General features: G+C 49.8%; 1 protein-coding gene across 1 annotated transcript in view; it reads left to right on the top strand.

Annotated features, from left to right (window-relative positions):
- The first annotated feature begins 16,325 nt into the window (after positions 1–16,325).
- LOC142301786 (ras-related and estrogen-regulated growth inhibitor-like protein) overlaps positions 16,326–18,872 on the top strand; it is a 29,800-nt gene continuing 27,253 nt past the window's right edge. The window contains exon 1 of the mRNA XM_075342806.1: positions 16,326–16,569. Coding sequence (XP_075198921.1) covers positions 16,422–16,569 — 148 coding nt within the window. The 5' untranslated portion in view covers positions 16,326–16,421. The remainder of the gene's footprint in view (positions 16,570–18,872) is intronic.

Below are 18,872 nucleotides of genomic sequence, written 5' to 3'. Positions count from 1 at the left end.
CTACAACAGAATTCAAGTGCAGATTGTAACGTTTAATTTGAAGGTTTGAACAAAAATATCTGATAGAAATTGTAGGAATTGTACACATTTCTTTACAAACACTCCACATTTTAGGAGGTCAAAAGTAATTGGACAAATAAACCAAACCCAAACAAAATATTTTTATTTTCAATATTTTGTTGCGAATCCTTTGGAGGCAATCACTGCCTTAAGTCTGCAACCCATGGACATCACCAAACGCTGGGTTTCCTCCTTCTTAATGCTTTGCCAGGCCTTTACAGCCGCAGCCTTCAGGTCTTGCTTGTTTGTGGGTCTTTCCGTCTTAAGTCTGGATTTGAGCAAGTGAAATGCATGCTCAATTGGGTTAAGATCTGGTGATTGACTTGGCCATTGCAGAATGTTCCACTTTTTTGCACTCATGAACTTCTGGGTAGCTTTGGCTGTATGCTTGGGGTCATTGTCCATCTGTACTATGAAGCGCCGTCCGATCAACTTTGCGGCATTTGGCTGAATCTGGGCTGAAAGTATATCCCGGTACACTTCAGAATTCATCCGGCTACTCTTGTCTGCTGTTATGTCATCAATAAACACAAGTGACCCAGTGCCATTGAAAGCCATGCATCACGTTGCCTCCACCATGTTTTACAGAGGATGTGGTGTGCCTTGGATCATGTGCCGTTCCCTTTCTTCTCCAAACTTTTTTCTTCCCATCATTCTGGTACAGGGTGATCTTTGTCTCATCTGTCCATAGAATACGTTTCCAGAACTGAGCTGGCTTCATGAGGTGTTTTTCAGCAAATTTAACTCTGGCCTGTCTATTTTTGGAATTGATGAATGGTTTACATCTAGATGTGAACCCTTTGTATTTACTTTCATGGAGTCTTCTCTTTACTGTTGACTTAGAGACAGATACACCTACTTCACTGAGAGTGTTCTGAACTTCAGTTGATGTTGTGAACGGGTTCTTCTTCACCAAAGAAAGTATGCGGCGATCATCCACCACTGTTGTCATCCGTGGACGCCCAGGCCTTTTTGAGTTCCCAAGCTCACCAGTCAATTCCTTTTTTCTCAGAATGTACCCGACTGTTGATTTTGCTACTCCAAGCATGTCTGCTATCTCTCTGATGGATTTTTTCTTTTTTTTCAGCCTCAGGATGTTCTGCTTCACCTCAATTGAGAGTTCCTTAGACCGCATGTTGTCTGGTCACAGCAACAGCTTCCAAATATAAAACCACACACCTGTAATCAACCCCAGACCTTTTAACTACTTCATTGATTACAGGTTAACGAGGGAGACGCCTTCAGAGTTAATTGCAGCCCTTAGAGTCCCTTGTCCAATTACTTTTGGTCCTTTGAAAAAGAGGAGGCTATGCATTACAGAGCTATGATTCCTAAACCCTTTCTCCGATTTGGATGTGAAAACTCTCATATTGCAGCTGGGAGTGTGCACTTTCAGCCCATATTATATATATAATTGTATTTCTGAACATGTTTTTGTAAACAGCTAAAATAACAAAACTTGTGTCACTGTCCAAATATTTCTGGCTCTGACTGTACTTTATTTGGAATAAAAGACAAAAAAACACCCTTTCACCACTTTATTAATCCCCAGGGCCGACGTAATCCACATGAGGTCCCACAACGCTTTCAGCTCTGCTACATCGGAAGCTGACAGGAGCGGCCATAGAACACCGCCACTCTCTGTCAGCTCCACGCAGCAACTGAAATGAATTGCGCTGTCAGCGAGGACGTCACTGAGATAGTGGCGGTGTGTGTGCGGTGATGATGGGTGCGGTAGTGCCTGCGTGTGTGCGGTGATGATGCGTGCGGTAGTGCCTGCGTGTGTGCGGTGATGATGGGGGCAGTAGTGCCTGCGTGTGTGCGGTGATGATGGGAGCGATAGTGCCGGGGTGTGTGTGGTGATGATGGGTGCGGTAGTGCCGGTCTGTGTGCGGTGATGATGGGTGCGGTAGTGCCGGGGTGTGTGCGGTGATGATGGGGGCGGTAGTGCCGGTGTGTGCGGTGATTATGTGTGCGGTAGTGCCGGGGTGTGTGCGGTGATGATGGGTGCGGTAGTGCTGGGGCGTGTGCGGTGATGATGGGGGCGGTAGTGTTGAGTTGTGTGCGGTGATGATGGGGGCGGTAGTGCTTATTGTGTGTGCGGTGATGATGGGGTCTTTCTCTCTCTCTCTCGCTCTCTCTCGGCTAAAGAAAACTAAAAGAACGCAACACGTTATTTCACAGGAATCCATTGCCTTTATTATCACACTATTTACAACGCATCAGTCACATGTTCTTATAATCACACAGTTCTCCAATGAGATAAGAGCTAACAGAACAGCAAAAATGAACTTTGTCTCGTTTGCAGCAGAAGTTGCCCTCTTTTAGAGCTGTGCCTGATTATAACCAAAGCACTACAGTAGAGCTGAACCTTGTCTCATTGCAAACATATCTGCAGTTATTTTAGCACTGTTGTACTGCCGGCCACACATTGGCTGCTTGTGAGATTGAAGCCGAAGCACTGAGAGGACACCTGCAAATGTTAGTACAACAGAAGTGAACTTTGTCTCTTTACAGTATTACCTCAGAGCACTGTGTGATTATGAGAACACTGTCAGTCATTACATGTCTCACACTGGTAACACCCATAGATCTGAAGAACATTTACATAAAATGTGGATTGCTCTGGAATTAGACATCAGATCGCAGATATCAAGGCATCATTGTATTCACCTTCCTATATATAACATGCATTCTCATATAGACTGCTTAGGAGGGCTGATCCTATTAATTACCTATAAAAAACACAGCATGTCTGTTATTTGGAATCTGTCACCTTCACATGTCTGTGTTTCCAGTACGTGCAGCATCCATTTTTTTCATAGATACCATACGCACCCATTATATCCTATCGTGATCTTCACATGTCACTTTTGTCCAGGCAGCATGGATGACAATGGTCAATACAAGTCTATAAGCCTGTTAAAAACACATACAGCACACAGGTGGCATCAGTGCGTTGTCCGTGTGCTGTGAATGTTTAAAATCCCACTCCACCATTTCTTTGGAGTGGTGCTTTAAATGTAAGTCCCATGTCTTAGACCCCCTTCACACATGCATGTTTCTGTTATGTGTGGCATCCGTTTTCACATGTATCGGAGACATATTCACACACACCCCCTTTATAATGTATGCTGATCTTCACACCTCCGTGTTTTCACTTTGACCGTGTGTACCACACGTGTATCCATGTGATTCACATGCAGATATGTCAGTTTTTTCCCGTTAGCACGGATCACATGAACCCATACAAGTCAAAGTGTCCATGAAAAACACGGATGACATGCATGTGACATCTGTGTGCTGTCCATGTGACACGTGCCAAAATTAAATGCATTCAAGAATTAATGATTTTTATAAGTTAAAGATGTGCAAAGATGATAGATTGTACAGATTGATATTAACCAAATAAATAATTAAATTAAAAAAATGACATGGAGTCTCTTCCATTTTTGATAGCGAGCAAAGGGAAAACAGACAGCTGTGAGTTGATATTATCAGGCTGAGATGGTTTGTGGTTATTTAGCCCTTCCCAGCCTAAAAATACCAGCCTGCATCCACCCCAGAAGTGGAGCATCATGAGATGCTCCAATTCTGACACTTCGCATCAGTTCCTCCCAATGCCCTGGTGCGGGGGCAATTCGGGTAATGGTTTATGGAGTTGATGTAAGCTGTGTTGTGTCAGCTGGCATGAGGCGCTGGTGTTAGTAATTGAGAGGTATCTATCATATAACCTAGAATATAAGACATATTTGCAGTTGTTTCACACTTTTTTAAGTATTTCATTCCACATGTTTTGATTCATAGTTTTGATGCCTTCAATGTGAGTCTACAATTTTTAGAGTCATGAAAATAAAGAAAACTCTTTGAATGAGAAGGTGTATCCAAACTTTTGGTCTGTACGGTACAAATATTTTTATTAATCAAAAAATAGTAAAGAATATTTTAGAAGAAATAACATACAGTAAAACAAGGTGCTACATGTTGTTACAAAAACAGGAGGGCAAACAAATAATCCCACAATAGGCAGACACAGAAGTGTTCTCTACGGGGAAATCCAGGGAGAGTACTCAATTTAATAACAAATAGGGGGACTAGAATATCGAACACCATTATTGCCCTATTTAGCCACAGTATTGCTGCTTATCCCGGCCACAATAAAACACATTATTCCAAGTAAAGTTCCCCAGAAAAATTAATTCGTGTCTTACCCATGAACACAGTAACCCTCACAATATGCCTCTAACTGCCAAAAAAGACCTTCGACGCTCTCTTCACGATGTTAGTTTGACTGCTTCATCAAGGAGAGATAAAGAAAATGTACACCGCAGGACCTTAAATCCCCGGTAATGTGACCGGATTGGATGTTACACACAAGGACCTGGCATATTCCAACAGCAAATGCTAAGCCGTCCCTCGGTGCATGTGCACTGCGGGTACTGTGACGCCCTGGGCAAGCCAGGGGTCACAGGTCATTGCACCAACACACCCTACACCCCAGTTAGGCACATCAAAGCTAACCAAAAATCCTTGTTGCCTTCCTCCAGGGGCTGATTTTCACACCAGGGGGTGGGCCAGGCGGTTGGCTCCGCCCACCGAGGAGGACACAGCTCTGGAGGCGGGAGAAACCAGGCAGTCCAGTGAGGGACATGAAGGAGTAAACAACAGAGATTAGCCCAGGCAGGGCTTGAGTGAAGTTCAGATAGAGAAAGGAGGTGAAAGTGAAAGGAAGTGAAGTGGAAGTGGTAAAGGAGGAGTAGGAGAAACTGAAGGAAGGTGAAAGGTGACAGAAAGAAAGCCTGAAGTAGTCCAGCTGTGTGCAGGACAGAGTCAGCAAGGTCAGCAACGGCGGTGACTGTCTGGAGGGGGACCGTTTGGAAGTTCCTGGAAGGACCGCGGACGGGTAGTGGCCCGGCGGTCTGGAGCAGTGTACCAAAGGACAGTCAGCACCAGGGCAGGGGCCTCTCGGACCCCGGCAAGGCTAGGAGTCGCCATAGTTTGCCAAATCCGTCAGTGAAGGGGACGTAGATCCCCCAACAACCAAGTCCCGATTGAAGGCAACAGCCCAACCATTGTAGCAGAAACACCGCCACCGCCAAGGCACCAGTTTCTCAGGGCCAGCGCCTGCGGGCAAAGAGTAGAGCTCCTCCGGTCCAGCTTGAAGCCGGGGAGCGGGTTACCGGTGGGAACCCATCGCTACCAACACAGAAACAAAGGTGCAAGGAAAAGGGACATCACCGTCACCTACTGGGAGAGCAAGTGCAGCCGTCCGTGGGAACCGTCTTTCCAGCCGTGTGGTTTACCGTAAAACTGTGTCAACGTCTCAGGCTGAGTGAGTACCACAGTGCCGCAAGGCACAGCGCTGCCCCCGCGTCCCTGCGCCCACCAGGCCCTGCATCTCCCATCTCATCACCGGGCCCCGGGATCACCAACCCCTACCCACGGAGGGGCAACACAACACCTGGCTGCTCCGCATCACCATCCCCGGGATCCCCATATTGAGCAGCGGTGGTGAAATCACCACAACCGTGGGTGGCGTCACGGACAATAAACTATCCCCACACCCAACAACCCCCTTTCACTCACGGGCGAGGAGTGCCGCTCGAGAACCCCCGGGATCCGGCCCACAGCTCGAGCCACCACTGAGCAGCAACCGCCGGACCCGAGCAGAAGGGGGTGAGCGTAGTGTGCTGACTCCCTCCTCCCCGCCTGAGACAACTTGGCGTCACGAACAGGATCTTACCGCTCTGCCGTTTGGTAGAGGTGCGCCTTGTTACCTCCGGAGGTATCCGGCTGAAAAATTTCAGAAGTCGCCATCTTTGGCGCGAAAAGTTCCCGCTCGAGCGTCTTCTCGAGTAGCAGAGGCGCGAAGGCCAAAACCCCGCCCCGAGAGAGGAGTGGCCGAAAAGAGCTAAGGGGGACTCGATGGCGGCTGGCTGCATGTAGCTGCAGCTATAAAAGCAGGGACGCCAGGACTCTGCAGACACACCGTTCCTGGAAGAAGAAGTCACCATGTGGATGCCGTCCCGCGACACCGTAGCCCCCGCGCCTGGAACCACGGCGTGGGTGGAAATCCGGACCGCGCAGCTCTACCAACAGCTGCAGGTGAAGATGCAGCTCCTCATGGAGGAGTGGGAGGCCGACATGGCGGATGTTATAGCCACCGTGCGGAGACGCGAGGAGGAAGCGGAGAAAGGGAGGGTGAGTGACCCACGCCCCTATGTCCCCGAGGGACCGGTCGCTGCGGCTGAGGGACCCGGTCCAAGCCCTCTCCCCCCGCTGCCTCCCTCGCCACCCGTCCCGGGGGCCGTGACCCCGCCATTAGGCCTGCTACCACCGCAACCGGTAGCAACACCCAGCATCCCCGCCCAGGCGGGCCAACCTGTAGCCGGAGCCCGTAGTAAACCGGAGGTGTTGCCGTGGAAGATTCCGAAGGTTGAACCGGAGGCATCCCCTAAAAAGTCCCCCGAGCCGGAGCCGATGACCCGCTCCGAGCCGAAGGCCCAGCAGCGGAAAGCCCCTATGCCCATCCCCCACACCTCGGCTGAGGTAGCGCCGGGTTGTTGCTGTAAGGCAGCGCCCAAGGCCAAGACACCGCGGGACACGCCGCCCAGATTCCTGACAGTGGGCAACGTCCAGAATATCCCGCGGGGCCCGACCCGTGCGCCGGAGCTCGCAGCAGCGCCGTATTGGGATAGGGAGCCGGTACCGCTGGGCCTGGAGATCGCTGAGAGGGAACGGAAGAAGGCCGAGCTGGTGGCCCGAGCTATCCGGGAGAAGGAGAATCTCCACCAGGCCACGTTCCGTGTCCGGGGTCCGCTGTACGAGGGGCAGGTGAGGCGGTTTGATGTCCGCCGGGGCTACGGGTTTATATATGAACCGGGCCTGGAGGCCGAAGTGTTTGTGGCCCGGCGGGATGTGAATGCCCACCTGCCTGAGGAGCATCCCGGCCGCAACCTAATGCCGGGAGACATCGTTCAGTATACCCGACACTGCGGAGAGAGGGGGTGGTTTGCCCTGGATGTGAAACTGCGGGGCAGCCAGGAGAGCAGAGTGAGTCCTGCACCCTCTCCCTCGGATGAAGCTGAAGGCCTGGAGTAGGGCAGCGGAGCACCGTTGTCCAGTCCCCGTTGGGACCACCAGAGTGTTGTTTAAAAGTTTAAAGAAGTTGAAAATGATAAGTGAAATGATACCGAGTACTTCATCAGATTGTCTTTGTGATTGAACCGGCCGGAGCCGGCACCGTTGTCCCTGTGGGGACCGTTTAAAAAGTTTTGCATGGGAACTATCCATGGACAAGCCCGTGAACTTGCAGAGCACCCACAAACGTTAAGTGGCTTGTAAATATGTTGTTTACCGTTACCTTTTTCCGCAATGCCGCCTCCGGAGAGGCAGGTTGGAGGGAGGGCCCTCAGCAGAGCAGGCTGGGGCCCAGCCACCAAAGGAACCGGTGGCTACCCTCTGGAGGGGAAGGACAGATCCCGCTCGGGTACCGTGTGCTGGACTGTGGGTCAAGGGGTGCTGCCTGGGCTTTAGGGGCAGCATCAGGGCCAGGTTGCTTGGGTGGGAGAGAGCGGAAACCGTAACCGTAAACCGTTTGAAACGTTTAAGTAAAAGTGCCTCCCGTTATGGGAAGATTCATTAAAAATGTAAATATGTTGCCGTTTTACCATGTTATACCTTTTTATGCTTTACAGAAAATAAAACCGGTCTTGGACGGGCAGCCCGCGGACGGTCTGCACTTTGCTAAGGGGGAATGTGATGCCCTGGGCAAGCCAGGGGTCACAGGTCATTGCACCAACACACCCTACACCCCAGTTAGGCACATCAAAGCTAACCAAAAATCCTTGTTGCCTTCCTCCAGGGGCTGATGTTCACACCAGGGGGTGGGCCAGGCAGTTGGCTCCGCCCACCGAGGAGGACACAGCTCTGGAGGTGGGAGAAACCAGGCAGTCCAGTGAGGGACATGAAGGAGTAAACAACAGAGATTAGCCCAGGAAGGGCTTGAGTGAAGTTCAGATAGAGAAAGGAGGTGAAAGTGAAAGGAAGTGAAGTGGAAGTGGTAAAGGAGGAGTAGGAGAAACTGAAGGAAGGTGAAAGGTGACAGAAAGAAAGCCTGAAGTAGTCCAGCTGTGTGCAGGACAGAGTCAGCAAGGTCAGCAACGGCGGTGACTGTCTGGAGGGGGACCGTTTGGAAGTTCCTGGAAGGACCGCGGACGGGTAGTGGCCCGGCGGTCTGGAGCAGTGTACCAAAGGACAGTCAGCACCAGGGCAGGGGCCTCTCGGACCCCGGCAAGGCTAGGAGTCGCCATAATTTGCCAAATCCGTCAGTGAAGGGGACGTAGATCCCCCAACAACCAAGTCCCGATTGAAGGCAACAGCCCAACCATTGTAGCAGAAACACCGCCACCGCCAAGGCACCAGTTTCTCAGGGCCAGCGCCTGCGGGCAAAGAGTAGAGCTCCTCCGGTCCAGCTTGAAGCCGGGGAGCGGGTTACCGGTGGGAACCCATCGCTACCAACACAGAAACAAAGGTGCAAGGAAAAGGGACATCACCGTCACCTACTGGGAGAGCAAGTGCAGCCGTCCGTGGGAACCGTCTTTCCAGCCGTGTGGTTTACCGTAAAACTGTGTCAACGTCTCAGGCTGAGTGAGTACCACAGTGCCGCAAGGCACAGCGCTGCCCCCGCGTCCCTGCGCCCACCAGGCCCTGCATCTCCCATCTCATCACCGGGCCCCGGGATCACCAACCCCTACCCATGGAGGGGCAACACAACACCTGGCTGCTCCGCATCACCATCCCCGGGATCCCCATATTGAGCAGCGGTGGTGAAATCACCACAACCGTGGGTGGCATCACGGACAATAAACTATCCCCACACCCAACAACCCCCTTTCACTCACGGGCGAGGAGTGCCGCTCGAGAACCCCCGGGATCCGGCCCACAGCTCGAGCCACCACTGAGCAGCAACCGCCGGACCCGAGCAGAAGGGGGTGAGCGTAGTGTGCTGACTCCCTCCTCCCCGCCCGCGACAGTACCGCACCCGGGAACGCCCACACCGGCCATCATGGGACTACAATAGAGAGTGCGGATGGTGTCGATGGTAACCATGGATGCCGCACACACCCCCATCCCCACTCACTTACACTCATGTCACTCTCACTTCCAGGGAATTGAGAGTCAGGGTTAGAGAACATGTGAGGGATATTGGCACAGCAAAGACAGCGACTAATGATGTTGACCTGAAAACAATCTCAAGACATTTTAAGGCCGGTCATGGCTGTAGTCTTAAATCTTTTAATGTAAAGGGGGTGTTACACGCAGCGATATCGAAAGCACCCAATCCCGTTGTTTGTGTGTCACGGGCAAATCGCTGCCTGTGGCGCACAAAATCGTTTGGAGCCGTCCCACGGACTTACCTGCCTAGCGACGTCGCTGTTGCTGGCGAACCGCCTCCTTTCTAAGGGGGCAGTTCGTGCGGCGTCACTAAGCGGCCGCCCAATAGAAGCATCTCCTTCCTTCCGCATTGCCGGCGGCCGCAGGTAAGCTGCAGGTCGTCGTTCCCGAGGTGTCACATGTAGCGATGTGTGCTGCCTCGGGAACGACGAACAACCTGTGTGCTCAACAATCAATGATTTTTTAAAAAGGAACGACGTGTCAACGATGGACGATAAGGTGATTATTTTCCATCGTTAACGGTCGTTCCTTGCTGTCACACGCAACGACATCGCTAACAATGCTGAATGTGCGTCACGGAATCTGTGACCCTGGCGATATATCGTTAGATCCGTCGTTGCGTGTAATGGGGCCTTTAGGGGGATTGATGTGGTCCATATGGTCATAACAGGGGGGTGACATCAAGAAATTGTTGGCCCAGAGGGAGGCCAAGTGGATTACTATATTAGGCAGAATGACTCCCAAAGGGTTAAATGAGTCATTAAGTTTCTCCTGTTTTTTTGTAAATGGTAGTACTTGTAATTTTTGTCTTCTGGGAGTGTGATAAACTTAAACATATATGGTCTATATGTTGTTTTGAGTATCAATGGCTTCAGTTTTTAATCTGTTTTTATGTGTTTATTTATGCTATTTTTTTTTTTTTAAAAAAAAACAACCAAATTGTGATAAGACTCTTCTGCCTTTATGTCATGACTGCAGAACTAATCGAATTGTACCCCTGGTTCTATGACAAATGGAACAAATGAAACCTATACCCTATGGCTGCCCTCCATGCTACATCCTGAGACTGATGTAGAGTGTCACTTTATATTTATTATAATAAGACTTTTTGCATGTTTTCATTGGAATTGTGTATTACTGAAAATGACATGATGTGTTATTTAACTACATATTTGTTATGTTGTTTTTCTCTCTATGGTTGTACGATTTAGAGGGGTCTGCTGCTATAGAGTGTTAGCAGACGGTGATATGGCTTCAGCTTCTCCTTACCTCCTGTGCACCTGCATACTGCTGGTCCAGATCTGCGATATCCTCATCGGCATCTCTATGGGGGTGGGGTGTGTACGGCGTCCATGGTTACCACTGGTGCCGTCCGCACTCTCTACTGTATTCCCATGATTGCCGATGTGGGCATTTCTGGGTACGAGACCCGTAGTGCGCATGCGCCGAGGGACTGCTTACGATTGGCTGTTGGAATATGCTAGGGCCTTCTGTATATCATGAAGATGTGAACAGCTCATCAGACTGTTGAATGAGGGTGCGGTGCTCGGAAACCTGACCGGCAGTCAGGTGGAACTTGAGAAAAAATTGAAGGAAAATCCAACAGGTTAACTGTTCGAAACGCTTAGACGGACTATCTAGTCTACTTGGAATATTGTCATGGTTTTTTCTAGTTTTTAATTTTTTCAATAAAGCCATATTTTAATTTTATATGCGGATGCTGGATTTTCCTTCACTTTTTCCTTCTGTGTAACATCCAATCTGGTCACATGACTGGGGATTTAAGGTCCTGCTGTGTAGATTTTTTTTAACTCTCCCTGGCGAAACGCGCGTTGGAGGTCTTTTTTGGCAGTTAGAGGCATATTGTGGGGGTTACTGTGTCCATGGGTAAGACTTTAATTAATTTTTCTGGGGAACCTTACTTGGAATAATGTATTTTATTGTGGCCGGGATAAGCAGCAATACTGTGGCTAAATAGGGCAATAATGGTGCCCAATAGATTCCTTCTATGTTTTAGTCCCCCTATTTGTTATTAAATTGAGTACTCTCCCTGGATTTTCCTGTATAGAACACTCTTGTGTCTGCCTATTGTGGGATTATTTGTTTCCCCTCCTGTTTTTGTAACATCATGTAGCACCTTGTTTTACTGTGTTATTTCTTCTAAAATATTCTTTACTATTTTTTGATAATTAAAAATATTTGTACTTTAAGCCATTTAGCTCTCCTTGTGTTCTCCTGTTTGCTCCTATTACTGACGTGTGCACCTCGCTGCTAATGTCTGGGTGGGTTATGCACGTGTATCCCCGCCCTCCCCAGCCGCCTGTTCCTCCCTCCCTCTGGCCGTATGTAAATTTCTAATCTTCAGTTACACGGCGTCGGATTTAGCGCTTTCGCATAGCGCTCATCTCCAGCACCGTGTTTCTGATTCTGAAGCCCACAGTATTATGGTGCATGACAGGGCGGCGCATGCACCCTCGCTTCTTCAGATCTGTTGTGACCGCGGGAGCGTGTGCGGTCACATCAGGACTGGAAAACAGCTGATCTTACCGATTAGCTGCAGCAGACGATATCGTAGCAGACGTCTGCTGCAGCTAATCAGGGTAAGATCAGCTTTGCTCCAGTCCTGTTGTGACCGCACGCGCTCCCGCGGTCACAACAGATCGGAAGAAGCGAGGGCGCATGCGCCACCCTCTCATGCACCGCCCTCTCATGTACCATAATACTGTGGGCTTCAGAAACATGGCGCCGGAGATGAGCGCTATGCGCAGGCGCCAGCTCCGACGCCGTGTAACTGAAGATTAGAAATTTACATACGGCTAGAGGGAGGGAGGAACAGGCGGCGGGGGGGGGGGGGAACACATGCATAACCCGCCCGGACATTAGCAGCAGAGGTGCACACGTCAATCAAAAAGTGCATGAATTTTCAAACTTTATAAAGTTGAATTTCACAGCCTAAACACCCGAGCTGCCCACTAATGGTATGTACAGCCTGTGCCTGATAGTGCCAGTACTGCACTGGCTGCACCTTATATAGGAAAATGCTGATGTTTGGTTCCCTTTAACACATAAAACCCATGAATTTCAGTGTCGTGTTTTTTTCTGGTATGTGTCACAAAAATAGCTACAATGATGGTCAAACCAGAACGTGGCACTAATGTATTTTTTGTGCGAATGTGTGAAAGGCATCTTATACTCCCTTCTGGCGGCTTCTTCTGTTATTGGTGCTGCTCTGGTTGGTTTCTGGTAGAGTTGAGCGAGTACCTAACTATTCGTACTTGCTATACTCATAACGAGTACTGTCTAATACTCGTATTCATTTTGAATAGCATGTGCAATGCAAGTCAATAGGGAAAACACGGAAAGTAACAAGTAGCCCAAATATCGTACTATTCGCTACTCGCACAAAAAGTACGGCATTCCGGTTACTCGTTACTTTGCGAGTTTTCCCCATTGACTTGCATTGCACACGCTATCTGGAAAGAATATACGAGTATTAGACAGTGCTCGTTAGGAGTATAGTGAATACGAATAGTTAGGTACTCGCTCAACTCTAGTCTCCGATGATTTGTGACCTGCCGCATGCTCAAGTGTTTGCCTGAGTGCGTCGGAGGGCACAACTCAATACATCTCTATGAGAGCCTCATTCTGACCTCACATGCTCTGCTTTTTACCTCACATACTCTGCCCTGTACCTCACATACTCTGCCCTGTACCTCACATGCTCTCCTTTTTACCTCACATACTCTGTACCTCACATACTCTGCCCTGTACCTCACATGCTCTGCTCTGTACCTCACATACTCTGTACCTCACATTCTGCTCTGCACCTCACATACTCTGCCCTGTACCTCACATACTCTGCCCTGTACCTCACATACTCTGCCCTGTACCTTACATATTCTGCTCTGAACCTCACATGCTCTGCTCTGTACCTCACATGCTCTGCCCTGCACCTCACATGCTCTGCCCTGTACCTCACATGCTCTGCCCTGTACCTCACATACTCTGCCCTGTACCTCACATGCTCTGCCCTGTACCTCACATACTCTGCCCTGTACCTCACATGCTCTGCCCTGTACCTCACATACTCTGCCCTGTACCTCACATACTCTGCCCTGTACCTCACATACTCTGCTCTGTACCTCACTTGCTCTGCCTGTACCTCATATGCTCTGCCCTGTACCTCACATACTCTGCCCTGTACCTCACATACTCTGCCCTGTACCTCACATGCTCTGCCCTGTACCTCACTTGCTCTGCCTGTACCTCATATGCTCTGCCCTGTACCTCACATACTCTGCCCTGTACCTCACATACTCTGCCCTGTACCTCACATGCTCTGCCCTGTACCTCACATACTGTGCCCTGTACCTCACATACTCTGCTCTGTACCTCACTTGCTCTGCCTGTACCTCATATGCTCTGCCCTGTACCTCACATACTCTGCCCTGTACCTCACATACTCTGCCCTGTACCTCACATGCTCTGCCCTGTACCTCACTTGCTCTGCCTGTACCTCATATGCTCTGCCCTGTACCTCATATGCTCTGCCCTGTACCATGCTCTGCCCTGTACCTCACATACTCTGCCCTGTACCTCACATGCTCTGCCCTGTACCTCACATACTCTGCCCTGTACCTCACATGCTCTGCCCTGTACCTCACATACTCTGCCCTGTACCTCACATGCTCTGCCCTGTACCTCACATACTCTGCCCTGTACCTCACATACTCTGCCCTGTACCTCACATACTCTGCCCTGTACCTCACATATTCTGCTCTGAACCTCACATGCTCTGCTCTGTACCTCACATGCTCTGCCCTGCACCTCACATGCATTGCTCTGCCCTGCACCTCACATGCTCTGCCCTGTACCTCACATGCTCTGCTCTGTACCTCACATGCTCTGCCCTGTACCTCACATACTCTGCCCTGTACCTCACATACTCTGCCCAGTACCTCACATACTCTGCCCTGTACCTCACATGCTCTGCCCTGTACCTCACATACTCTGCCCTGTACCTCACATACTCTGCCCTGTACCTCACATACTCTGCTCTGTACCTCACTTGCTCTGCCTGTACCTCATATGCTCTGCCCTGTACCTCACATACTCTGCCCTGTACCTCACATACTCTGCCCTGTACCTCACATGCTCTGCCCTGTACCTCACTTGCTCTGCCTGTACCTCATATGCTCTGCCCTGTACCTCATATGCTCTGCCCTGTACCTCACATTTTATGCCCTGTACCTCACATGCTCTGCTCTGTACCTCACATGCTCTGCCCTGTACCTCACATACTCTGCCCTGTACCTCACATACTCTGCCCAGTACCTCACATACTCTGCCCTGTACCTCACATGCTCTGCCCTGTACCTCACATACTCTGCCCTGTACCTCACATACTCTGCTCTGTACCTCACTTGCTCTGCCTGTACCTCATATGCTCTGCCCTGTACCTCACATACTCTGCCCTGTACCTCACATACTCTGCCCTGTACCTCACATGCTCTGCCCTGTACCTCACTTGCTCTGCCTGTACCTCATATGCTGCCCTGTACCTCACATTTTATGCCCTGTACCTCACATGCTCTGCTCTGTACCTCACATGCTCTGCCCTGTACCTCACATACTCTGCCCTGTACCTCACATACTCTGCCCTGTACCTCACATGCTCTGCCCTGTACCTCACATGCTCTGCCCTGTACCTCACATACTCTGCCCTGTACCTCACATACTCTGCTCTGTACCTCATATGCTCTGCCCTGTACCTCACATTTTATGCCCTGTACCTCACATGCTCTGCTCTGTACCTCACATGCTCTGCCCTGTACCTCACATACTCTGCCCTGTACCTCACATACTCTGCCCTGTACCTCACTTGCTCTGCCTGTACCGCATATGCTCTGCCCTGTACCTCACTTGCTCTGCCCTGTACCTCACATACTGAGCTCTGTACCTCACATGCTCTGCCCTGTACCTCACATGCTCTGCCCTGTACCTCACATGCTCTGCCCTGTACCTCACATGCTCTGCCCTGTACCTCACATGCTCTGCCCTGTACCTCACATGCTCTGCCCTGTACCTCACATGCTCAGCTCTGTACCTCACATGCTCTGCCCTGTACCTCACTTGCTCTGCCCTGTACCTCACATGCTCAGCTCTGTACCTCACATACTCTGCCCTGTACCTCACATACTCTGCCCTGTACCTCACATGCTCTGCCCTGTACCTCACTTGCTCTGCCTGTACCTCATATGCTCTGCCCTGTACCTCATATGCTCTGCCCTGTACCTCACATTTTATGCCCTGTACCTCACATGCTCTGCTCTGTACCTCACATGCTCTGCCCTGTACCTCACATACTCTGCCCTGTACCTCACATACTCTGCCCAGTACCTCACATACTCTGCCCTGTACCTCACATACTCTGCCCTGTACCTCACATGCTCTGCCCTGTACCTCACATACTCTGCTCTGTACCTCACTTGCTCTGCCTGTACCTCATATGCTCTGCCCTGTACCTCACATACTCTGCCCTGTACCTCACATACTCTGCCCTGTACCTCACATGCTCTGCCCTGTACCTCACTTGCTCTGCCTGTACCTCATATGCTCTGCCCTGTACCTCACATACTCTGCCCTGTACCTCACATACTCTGCCCTGTACCTCACATGCTCTGCTCTGTACCTCACTTGCTCTGCCCTGTACCTCACATGCTCTGCCCTGTACCTCACATGCTCTGCTCTGTACCTCACTTGCTCTGCCCTGTACCATGCTCTGCTCTGTACCTCACATACTCTGCTCTGTACCTCACTTGCTCTGCTCTGTACCTCACATGCTCTGCACCTCACATACTGAGCTCAGTTCGTCACAGTAGTGTTCCAGCAGCCAGAAGAATACTAAATATTGGGATGTACCAAAATACCGAGACGGTACACTCTCATATAAACCACAATGACTATTCTCGTTCCTTTTCTATGTTACAGTAGAGCACCGACTTCACTGCCTTACAAGATACACCCCGTGTGACGTCAGTGTTCCCCTATAATCCCCCCCATGTCTGGCGCTAGATGGTAGGACCCAGTGAAATGCCTGCGCTGCGCTCCGGGCCGGGCTCACACTGAGCGGTCGCCGGCGGAGGAGGCAGCTGCTGCCGCAATCACTGCCGGACAATCTGCAAATGGTTCTAAAAATCCCTCTCCGGAGATCTGTGAGCCTGAGCCCCGAACACCAGCCCTGTGTGCCCCCGGCAGACATGACTGGACCCACCGCGCTAAAGATGGAAGCAAATATCTTAGTGCTTGGTGCAGACGGAGTCGGAAAATCAGGTGAGTGGCTGTACCCGTGCTGAGCCACCTATGGAGGGACTACTAGTCCCAGCATGTCGACAGTCACATCTCTGGGGTCCGGGTCTCTGCACTTCTCATAGGATGTGTGATTGCACTTGGTTTATTATGTATGCTTCATTTCACATGTAAATAATGGAATAAATGGCTGTAATAATAATTGTACAGTTCTTCCTCTGCTGTCGCTCCTGACATGACCTCTGTGTAGTTTATAGATCATCGCACTTATTTTTTTTGTTTTGTAAACAATACAAAGTTATTTTCCTGTTATTTCCACACAAGTGATTAATATTAGGAGGTGATCAAATAGATTCAATGTCACCACAAAGCCAAAGTGTTTATATTCTATATACCTGGCAGTTAAACGCACAGGGGCTGATATATACCTGGCAGTTAAACGCACAGGGACTGATATATACCTCGTAGTTAAACGCGCAGGGACTGATATATACCTGGCAGTGAAACACGCAGAGACTAATATATACCTGGCAGTGAAACGCGCAGAGACTGATATATACCTGGCAGTGAAACACGCAGAGACTAATATATACCTGGCAGTGAAACGCGCAGAGACTGATATATACCTGGCAGTGAAACGCGCAGAGACTGATATATACCTGGCAGTGAAACACGCAGGGACTGATATATACCTGGCAGTGAAACACGCAGGGACTGATATATACCTGGCAGTGAAACACGCAGGGACTGATATATATATATATATATATATATGGCAGTGAAACGCGCAGGGACTGAGATATACCTGGCAGTGAAACGCGCAGGAACTGAAATATATATGGCAGGGAAACGCGCAGGGACTGATATATACTTGGCAGTGAAACGCGCAGGAACTGATATATACCTGGCAGTGAAACGCGCAGGACTGATATATACCTGGCAGTGAAACGCGCAGGGACTGATATATACCTGGCAGTGAAACGCGCAGGGACTGATATATACCTGGCAGTTAAACACGCAGGGACTGATATATACCTGGCAGTGAAATGCGCAGGGACTGATATATACCTGGCAGTGAAACGCGCAGGGACTGATATATACCTGGCAGTGAAACGCGCAGTGACTGATATATATATATATATATGGCAGTGAAACGCGCAGGGACTGAGATATACCTGGCAGTGAAACGCGCAGGAACTGAAATATATATGGCAGGGAAACGCGCAGGGACTGATATATACGTGGCAGTGAAACGCGCAGGGACTGATATATACCTGGCAGTGAAACGCGCAGGACTGATATATACCTGGCAGTGAAACGCACAGGGACTGATATATACCTGGCAGTTAAACACGTAGGGACTGATATATACCTGGCAGTGAAATGCGCAGGGACTGATATATACCTGGCAGTGAAACGCGCAGGGACTGATATATACCTGGCAGTGAAACGCGCAGGAACTGAAATATATATGGCAGGGAAACACGCAGGGACTGAAATATACCTGGCAGTGAAACGCGCAGAGACTGATATATACCTGGCAGTGAAACGCGCAGGAACTGAAATATATATGGCAGTGAAACGCTCAGGGACTGATATATACCTGGCAGTGAAACGCGCAGAGACTGATATATACCTGGCAGTGAAGCACGCAGGAACTGAAATATATATGGCAGGGAAACGCGCAGGGACTGATATATACCTGGCAGTGAAACGCGCAGGGACTGATATATACCTGGCAGTGAAACGCACAGAGACTGATGTGACAGCGGATCATACTTTGCTATGGGATCGCTCACATTTATCCAGTGCACCAGTTTATTGCACCTGATTCTTCACAGATCCAGATCTGAAATGCCCCATGTTGCATTATGTCATCCAGCTCACCAATTCTGCAATAAAAGCTTGGTGATCATAATGCTATATGACAGCTAGTACCATCCGTTGTGACATAAAAAAAAATTGATATGGATGCGGCTACATTTGGACCTCTCCCCCCCCCCTTCCCCAAACAAATCATTATTTTTAATCAAACTTAGAAGGTAGACTTGATAAATCCTACCGCCTGCTGAAGGAAATGGATTGCAAAACAGTGAAATGTAAGTGAAGCTAAACAAATGATCCATTTTATATGACTGTTCCCAAATTTTAAGTGATGTCAGCCTCATAATAGGGTATGGTTGGTATCTGACCTGTGGAACCGCTCCAATCCTGTGAATAAAGGGGCCACAACAGTGGTTTAGGTCGGTGTGCCCTTCATTGTTTTCCCTGATCAGTGACGTCCCAGCCCCCTACTGTATGGGGAACTTCAGGTAGGGCGAAATCGA

Source organism: Anomaloglossus baeobatrachus, chromosome 4 (genome assembly GCF_048569485.1).
Source record: "Anomaloglossus baeobatrachus isolate aAnoBae1 chromosome 4, aAnoBae1.hap1, whole genome shotgun sequence".
NCBI classification, from domain to species: domain Eukaryota; kingdom Metazoa; phylum Chordata; class Amphibia; order Anura; family Aromobatidae; genus Anomaloglossus; species Anomaloglossus baeobatrachus.
The sequence above is the reverse complement of the archived record's forward strand: the minus strand, read 5'-3'. Positions and strand labels throughout refer to the sequence as shown.